At 40.7% G+C, this 9,042-nt stretch overlaps 1 protein-coding gene across 6 annotated transcripts; it reads left to right on the forward strand.

Annotated features, from left to right (window-relative positions):
* The first annotated feature begins 785 nt into the window (after positions 1 to 785).
* On the forward strand, positions 786 to 8,415 carry LOC105391471 (troponin T, skeletal muscle). 6 transcript variants are annotated; one of them, XM_011562947.3, is made up of 14 exons: positions 786 to 937; positions 2,202 to 2,242; positions 2,502 to 2,549; positions 3,215 to 3,232; positions 3,525 to 3,542; positions 4,304 to 4,331; positions 4,434 to 4,559; positions 4,827 to 5,042; positions 5,268 to 5,486; positions 5,763 to 5,855; positions 6,074 to 6,154; positions 6,444 to 6,522; positions 7,578 to 7,798; positions 8,248 to 8,415. In XM_011562947.3, exons 2-13 carry the CDS (start codon positions 2,220 to 2,222, stop codon positions 7,796 to 7,798), a joined length of 1,170 nt encoding a protein of 389 aa, XP_011561249.1. In that variant the 5' UTR covers positions 786 to 937; positions 2,202 to 2,219; the 3' UTR covers positions 8,248 to 8,415. The 6 variants fall into 6 exon arrangements, with proteins under 6 accessions (XP_011561249.1, XP_011561251.1, XP_011561253.1 ...); XM_011562945.3 differs by lacking the exon at positions 6,444 to 6,522 and adding an exon at positions 6,784 to 6,862 and having other exon boundaries at positions 788 to 937; XM_011562949.3 differs by lacking the exon at positions 3,525 to 3,542.
* Positions 8,416 to 9,042: the final 627 nt, after the last annotated feature.

Genomic DNA, 9,042 nt, shown 5'->3' on the forward strand with positions numbered 1-9,042 from the left:
ATTACGGATGAGTCTAGCAATGCATACTAACGGGCTGATGATGATGACGAATATTATTAAGTTTTTCAACGGTGTAAAGAATAGAATCATCAGTCATCATCACATCACTGTAGCTAGAATTGATTAGGTATACTTACTTACCTAAAACAGGAGTAAATAATTAACGTAAGTACTTAAAATACTTGCACATACCTCAGAACGTACGTCTACTCTCTCAGAAGAAAAATAATTATCACCAGAGGATCATTACGGCCGGCCTAGACCCTCATTAGTAAACCTCTCGTGTAGAACTCTACAGCAAAGGTGAAAACATACATTTTAGAAAAGTAGGCGACTTATAAGATACCTTTGATTAGGCCATCATCTGGGACATCATTATAAGGGAACAACACTTCATCTACCTCTTTACAGTCAACAGATCGCGACCGAATACTTCACATCTCCTGTAACTATGTAGCTGGTAGCTACCAATCATAACAACTGGCCAGAGAATGCAAGGCTATACTAGAGAAGCTCGAAAACTGAAATGTTTATGTTCAACATAATTCATAATATACTTACGTCTATATATATTATTTAAATCAGTGTATGCTTTGATAGCATTAACAAAAACCCCGCCAGTCTCCCAGCACCTAATCGCCGAGGCGGCACATACCACATCACACGGCATCATCAATGACCTATCCGTACATATCAGTTTCCGTTCAACCCAGCACGTCACTGGAGCGAACGGGACAGCTATCTCTTTCAGGGTTTCCTTCTCATGTCTTGGAAATCGGAGCTGGGTGCAGATGATGCGGCTAAATTTAGTCGGCGTGCGAGTGGGGCGCGCCGGGAGCGCCGGGCGCCGCCAGAGCCGCCTTGGTCGCCGCGGACTCCACATTCCACTGCGTCGCTCCGCTGCCGGCCCTAGAGACCGCTTATACACCTGTGCGACGTAAGTGCCGCGAGTGCCCAGTGAAGTGCCCAGTGAACCCCGCAGCCGGCCCGGAGTCCGCCGCCGCCGCGCCGCCCGCAGCGCCTTGTATAGCCACCGGATTGCGTTACACCGCCGCCGCGCGCGAAACGCTACCGTTTTACACTCACACACTTATTGCATTTGCATTCGCAGCTAAATTCATTTTTACACACACCACACTCATTATTTTGCACACAAAATTTTAAGTCTAGGTATTCTGTACAAAATAACACTTTCAAACGTCAGTGAAAAAGTGATAAAAATAGTGTTTTTCTATATCATAATTTGTGTGTGATAAGTGCTTGAGCAAAAAGTAGAGTCAAAGTTTGCAAAAATAAGATCTCATAAAGTTGTTACCGAGTAACTTTCTGTGTAAAAATATACCTATTTCATTTCACACATACTTTTTTTCATATAGGTAGGTAGATGTATAATCTAAGTTTTAAAGACATAATTAAAGACACCAAAAATGTATCTATCTAACCAATATTCTAAGTTTTATCAAAAGTATGATTAAATAGATCTAAGATCTCGTAAAAATTAAATATCTGTCTCTACAGTAAACATGTAGCACCTAAGGATGAGTTAGATGCGTCCGTCGCTGCTCGAGTATTACATAAATTGCAGAATTCCGGGCGCCACGTAATGCCGCCGCCTCGCCTCTAGCTCCGATATACCGCGGCTTGAACCGCTGCCAACAACCCGCGCCGTAGGTGTGCGTTAATGGTACGAAAGATAAAACCGCTAAAAATAACCGCCTTTTCATAAACAATAAGCACGTTTAACTTTACGTCAATGTTACATCGCCCACGCACATTTTTCTCATTTGGCACACGGTACGAAGTAAAGAAATAGAAAATCAATTAGCAGCAAAATCGGTGATAGACAAATCGATTGCCAAGCGGATGGCGTTCTTGAATGATCGACGAAAACAAAGAGATTGTGGATGATTCTGATGTTTCTTTAAGCTTGATGATAGATTTGGACTGATAGATGTTGATGATATTGCCAGATCTTTAAATAAATCGGATATATCGGACGTTGCAATTGTTTTGTCAACAGATGCAAATCTAGTTTGAATTTAAATCTGAGATGCGTTAGTTGTATATTCGGACGTTCATATATAGTAGGTAACTACTCGGGTTCACGGGGTACACTGGCCTTCTGCAATCACTGTATTACTTTATCAATCAATCGAGACTTGAAGAAAGTTTCTAACGCATTCCTTATCTCAATTTTACAGATCAAATAACCTACCACCATGTCTGACGAGGAAGAATACTCGTGAGTATAAACACACATTATAAACTGAAATAAATCTGAACATAAACACAACTTGAACATTTTTAGCGAAACACACTATGGTGAGTTGAAGACTCCATCCCCTGTGTACATGTTCAATTGTGATAACAATAAGATGCCCCTCCATCGTCACTAACGGATACATCCTTGTCACCGTCAAGTGTTAACTCAGTCTCCACATCTGCTAACCTACAAACAAATGTGACCTTTATTCCTCTTACCAAATGTGTCTAATTCACAGTGGCTCCGAGGAGGAGGAAGTAGAAGAAGTGGAAGAAGTCCAAGAGACGTAAGTATTGGTCCACCGTAGATCTCTTCTTCCTTCAAGTCTTCTCTTATAGTTTCATGCGAGTTAGCTTCAAGACTCTGGTTTCTGGCTCCGCCTTCGCTCCTCTCTCTCTGGACCGGCGGACTCCTGTAGCTTGGCGAATCGAGTGAACGATTTGAGAGGCATGCCAGTTTGAGCTCCCAAACTTCAACCCCAATTCTTGGCCTTTCTGCACGTGACCAATTCCTATTTTCTCTTTTGTTGCAGGAAGTAAGTGGCGTGCCCTTAAGCCTGCGTCGGCACTTACACTCACTTCACTTAGTATTAGATTAGTTGCATAATTCTTTGCTTCCGCTTGTTTGGTGCTTCTGTCGCTTTCAGACTCACAGGGGCTTAGCTGAGCGTCGCGCTTTACTAATAACGGATTTTCTCTAACATCTGTAACAGACTGTGGAACAGAATTCTAACCAAACAACAGAATAACAAAATGAGAAGCCGTAAGTACTTCTGGGTTTTCACTATTTCTACTGTTGGTATTCGTCTCGTTCGCATTAATATCAAAGGCTTACTGTCACTTGTACAATACATGTATGTTTATCCAGTTGAATATCTACGTGTTAAAAAGATAAAATGTTTAATTTGTTTATTGTTTTTCCCCTCCTCGCTGATGCCGTGTCACCATGAAGACCCGCTGCTAAACCAGAGTAAGTAAACTTTATCACTAGCGTTAAGTGAGATATTACGGAGGCTTTGCTTATACGCGTTGTCGTATGTACAGAACTTAGACAGCAGTTTTAGAATGATTAGGCACAGAACTAACGGTATGAATTCACTTTGAACTGGACATGTCATAATGGGAGGACCTGGCTTTTAGTTGAGCGGTGTTTGTGAGATTTCAGCAAATAATTCTATCGCTGCTTTGTTCCTATGTATTCTTGCTTCTCTACCATATGTACCTGAGTCAAGTAGAGGCTGACTGTTGTTTTCTGTTTCTAGGAGTAGACCATCGATCGCGTAAGTTGCACCGCTCTCTGTGGTGTCACTAACATTACCCTCTCATTAACTTTATAAGGCGCGAGCGCAATATTTTTTCTGATCATTCCCCGAATTCCAAATTTAACATCCGACCAGATGACCATTCGGCAAACGAATAACCGCGCGCCGTCGCCGGTCGCTATTTATATTCGGTTGGTAGGCGTTCTATTTCTGAGAATGTAGCTGCTGCGCCCGCGCCGCCCGCAACCAACCAAGATGTCGGTCACCGCCGCTGCTTGGATCGTTGCATGATGTCACAGCATGATATGTTTTATGTGTCTTACTAGCGCGCCCACACACCGACAGAACCTACTCAATGTTACCAGCAGAACAGACACCAGACAGATACACACACGATAATGAGAATAATAATTCAGAATCAGAAAGATAATAATTAATTGTAACCTTCATTTGTGGCGTCGAATATGGATAAATTAAAATGATTAATGTAGAAATGTTAACAGTTCTAATTTCTAATATTATGTTATTGAAAGAGAGTATTTAATAACTAGTTGAAAGCTAACTGAAAGTAATGGAAATGATGAATAACTTGGGTCTGCTCACTTGCTGGCACAGAGCTCTGCAGCAGACTCATAATTACCTAATGAACGTAGACAAGTGACAATCAGTAATATACATTATGTGACACTGTAAATATTTATCTTTATCATAACGGAATCCTAACAGTAACAAACATGTATTTTGTAGGATGTGTTACTGATCGATTTCTGTGTTTACAGGGGTGAGGGAGATCCAGAATTCATCAAGGTAAATAATCAATTTACAAGTATTCCAAAAATAAAACTTGACATACATTTTGACCACAATGCCTTTAGATCTTGAGATATTAAAGTTAATTTTCCTTTATAGCGTCAAGACCAGAAGCGGTCCGACTTGGACGACCAGCTCAAGGACTACATCAACGAATGGCGCAAACAGAGGGCTAAGGAGGAAGATGAGCTCAAACGCCTCAAGGAGAAGCAGGCCAAGCGCAAGGTAAAACTCTTCTTTTACAACATAAGTCCACCTATTACTCTACATTTTAAAACACATAATAACCAAGATACTGCTAGATATACAAATAATCGCGATGTCTTAACAAATACTTGTTGGTCGTTTCAAACAGCTGCTCTGCCAGTGCAGTTTCCCTGAATCACACGAAAACATATTTTATAAGCTCAGAACTGTACAATACAAAAACCCTTCAACAGCAAGCAATGAAATCATCACGTCTGATTCTAATCTCATACCATCTACCACCAGGTCCACCGCGCTGAAGAGGAGAAGCGCGTCGCCCAGCAGAAGAAGGAGGAAGAAGAGAGGAGAGTGCGCGAGATTGAGGAGAAGAAACAGCGTGACATCGAGGAGAAGAGGCTGCGGCTCGAGGAGGCCGAGAAGAAGCGCCTCGCCATGGTGCAGGCCATGAAGGAGTCCAACAAGCAGGGGCCCAACTTCACCATCCAGAAGAAGAACGAGAACGTAAGGCCAGAAACTGTATTACTAGAAAATGTCGACAAAAGTCTTCCCGAATTTAACAGGAAATAAGCTAATATGTAGCCCAAGAACCTAGTATAATCAAAGTAGCGTATCAAAGTTTTGACGTTACATATACAACACTTATTTCTTCTAACGACATCAGATCGATATCCATCAAATGAATCATTGATGTCTAGCAACCAATCTTAACCAAAATTCGTCCAACAGTTTGGTATGTCAAACGCACAACTTGAGCGCAACAAGACCAAGGAACAACTGGAGGAGGAGAAGAAGATCTCGCTGTCCATCCGCATCAAGCCCCTGAACATCGACCACCTGTCCACCGAGAAGCTGAGGGTCAAGGCCCAGGAGCTGTGGGACTGCATCGTCAAGCTCGAAACTGAGAAGTACGACCTTGAGGAGAGGCAAAAGCGACAGGACTACGACGTAAGTGTCAATCCTTTGAAATGCTTAAGTTGAAAATAGAGTGAATACTAAAGAATGTTTTGAAAGACCTCTGCACTAAAGTTGATACATTGTAGTTGAGTCTAGAGAAGACTTTTATGAGGCAGACAAACAAGTCAGTTTTCCTCAAACACCAACATTTTATGCCAAGATTTCCCAACAATTATATTGTGAAAACGAATATTTTAGCTTTTGCCAATAGGCACCATGCCAACGCGTAAACATGATAAAGTTTAATATTGTTGTTTTTTTCCACAGTTAAAAGAGCTCAAAGAAAGACAAAAGCAGCAGCTCAGGCACAAGGCCCTCAAGAAGGGTCTGGACCCTGAAGCCCTCACAGGCAAGCACCCGGTACGTCATCATCTATTTACATTCCTCGCGTTTCCGCTACAGCTAAAATAGGCCAGCTTCCTTTGACTACTCCGTTGTTTTACAATGTAATATTAACTTTATATTGAACGCTGAAGATTCAAAATACTCATCGCGATAGAAATAAACCATAGCGTTGAAACTTAAAATCATCTTGTTGATGCCGAGGCATTTTGAACTAAACGTTTATTATTTTACAGCCCAAAATCCAAGTCGCCTCCAAATACGAGCGGCGCGTAGACACACGGTCCTATGACGACAAGAAGAAACTGTTTGAAGGTGTAAGTATTTAGAAGAGTACTGATTTATAGGTCTATTGGACTATAGCAAATTGAAAACCCAGATCTATAGCAATGGTAATATTTGCTATAGCAAATGAAACTAATTTAATCTAATTTCTGTCTTCCATCAGAAGATCATATAATTTGTATCATATATACAATATTTCAAAATAGGGAGAATTTTATACAGGTGGATTGTTTACGAGAATAATTAAACATATTCTTATGGACTTTCTCAAAACATAAGTTAATTACGAACTAATATCTCAAGATCTCACTTTAAACGCAGGGTTACGATAATACAATGGCGGAAATGATGGATAGGATCTGGAACGATCGGATGGAACAGTTCATGAACCGCACAAGAAGTAAGCTTCCCGGGCAGACCGGGTGTGATGCTCGTTCAGTTTCCCCACTAGCATGTCCTCACGGCACGACGGCACCCAAACGAATGTTTGATGCGTCAGAAACGTTATTCCCCTATCTGTGTTGATTTCGGTGACAAACCACAAACTAGACCGGAATCACCAGGGTTCCCAACCATCGTCACTCCCCTATACTCGTTCCCTGGAATGTGCCCTCATGTATTTGTTAAAATCTCATCCCGGTGATAACATTTCCACCCCTAGGACCTAGAGAAACTGAACAAGGACTTCCTGGAGAAGGTCTGGCAGGAGAGGACCGAACAGTTCGGCGGCAGGCAAAAGGGTGAGTCGGTCCTCGGGAGAGGACTCTTGAGGCAACAAACGCCGATTGTAGGGGGCTCGTTTGTTGACACTTCTGCCATTTCTAATCTTTCCATGTCAACAATTACCCAAAAGCCTTCCTTTTTATTCGGGATTAGAAGTGGCAGTTAGTGCATTAAACAAGTCCCTAGTTACTTCGCCTCTTATTCTACGCTGCTGGATCGCTGCTTCAACTGCAAAATCTTATTCTCTCTTGCACTTTTCTCCTTTACTATTTACTTGCTGTGTCTTGACTAACATTTTCCTTTCTTTTTGTGTTTCTTCCTTTATCTAACTACTTATTAACACTTTAAATAGAATTACACATAAAATAGCTACGCTAATGTAAAATAAACAAGTTGAAAGAAACGTAAATACAATTAATTACTTTTGAACATGCTTAAATGCCTATAGACTCTAATTTAGTAGCCACGAAACAATGAAAGCTTGATAATAATGTTTATGTAGTTGAACTAGATTTAAAATTAAACGAACAATCAAAACAATTCTAACTCAAATCTTTGCAACTTTTTCCCTTCTATCTATCATAGTTATCAATAACTATGTTGTGTGTAAATTACCCAAACTAGTCAAACAAAGCCACTGTCACAAAGACAATAATTACGCAACTACACAATAACCAATTTGCGTTTACCACGTCTTAACACAACCCAATCTAACAACCAATCAACCAACAGCGAAACTGCCGAAGTGGTTCGGTGAGCGGCCGGGCAAGAAGCAGGGCGACCCCGAGTCCCCTGAAGGCGAGGAGGACGTCAAGGCCGAGGTGGAAGAGGAAGAAGAACCCGCCGCGGAGGCTGAAGAGGAGGAGGAGGAGCCCGCGGAGGAGGAAGAGGAGGAGGAAGAGGAAGAGGAGGAGGAAGAAGAGGAGGAAGAGGAAGAAGAAGAGGAGGAATAAGTGAGTGTTGTAACGGGTGGGTTGGTAGAAGCAGATGATTGGTGAGAGGAGGAATAAGAGGAAAAGGAAGAGGAGAAATAAGTGAGTGGTGTGTTGAAACGGGTGGGTTTGTAGAAGCGGGTGGTTTTTTAGCTGTTTTGGTATGTTTGAATGAAAGTGAGCATTGAATAAATGACTTTTGAGGAAATCAAATGAGGGACTGTAATGTGAACTAAATTGCGTCATGGAAGATGCATATTATGAATGAATGATGATTTATTGCAGTTGTCATTGAGAGGACTTTTCATCAAGTAGCAAACGAAATAGAATTCGTACATTTGTATCTCCAGTATAGATAGATGCAGTCAGCGTTCACTCATAAGTCTCCTAACCTAAATACCGTAACTATTCCCGATTTAAAGAAACCTTGAATTACTGACTCGTTTATAAATAACCGCACCTTGTTCCAGATCACACCTCGCGAACACCGTCGAGTTTTGTACGCAAGCCATTAACTTATATTACTTTATAAATTATTTTTATTATTTATACTGTTGCAACTATCGTTACCGAGAATTTTTACACTTCACGTCTTGAACAACTTATGACGACAATAAACTAATTTATTTCATAAGTGGGCCGTGTGTTTTATTTACTTGTGTGAGAAGGACCACAACCTCACGACTTTATCGAAATTATATGACACAAAAATGAGTTAAAGGGGCTGCGAAATTCATAAAAAAACCCTGTAACGATTCTGATTACAAACCAGAATTTTCCCTCCACAAAATATAGATTGAACTAATAAACTTACCTATCGTCAATAGGTACCCCACCGATAAAAAGACAGAGGTACTCCTAAATTTAGTGAGAAGTAATTTGAGAAAAGTCTAGAAAAAATACAATAATAGTCTCTGCGGGAAATTTATTGATGTGAAAGTTTGCCAAGAATCGAAACTTGGGGGGCTATATTTAACTCGTTCAGTACCTATCCGGCTTTCAAAGAACACATGTGTGGCAAAATTTCAATCTTCGGATCGCCTTATGCGCTACGGAATAAGGTACATATCGTGTCATGACGTATAGATAGCGACCACTTTTCACAACCAATGTAAAAACTTAGATAATTATGTAATAAATAATAGGTATACCACGGACCAATGAAACAACAAGGTTAATAAGTAAATATATAATATATTAGATACCATATCGATATTATCAATTAATAGATGTAATTTAATAAGTATTTAAATCTATGGCTACAT

Source organism: Plutella xylostella, chromosome 13 (genome assembly GCF_932276165.1).
Source record: "Plutella xylostella chromosome 13, ilPluXylo3.1, whole genome shotgun sequence".
NCBI classification, from domain to species: Eukaryota; Metazoa; Arthropoda; class Insecta; order Lepidoptera; family Plutellidae; genus Plutella; species Plutella xylostella.

Coding starts and splice junctions, on each gene's coding strand:
- LOC105391471 (XM_011562947.3), top strand. CDS start 2,220: ATGTCTGACGAGGAAGAATACTC. Junction 5,043..5,267: donor TCCAGAAGAAGAACGAGAAC/GTAAGGCCAGAA, acceptor TTCGTCCAACAG/TTTGGTATGTCAAACGCACA. Junction 5,856..6,073: donor CCCTCACAGGCAAGCACCCG/GTACGTCATCAT, acceptor ATTATTTTACAG/CCCAAAATCCAAGTCGCCTC.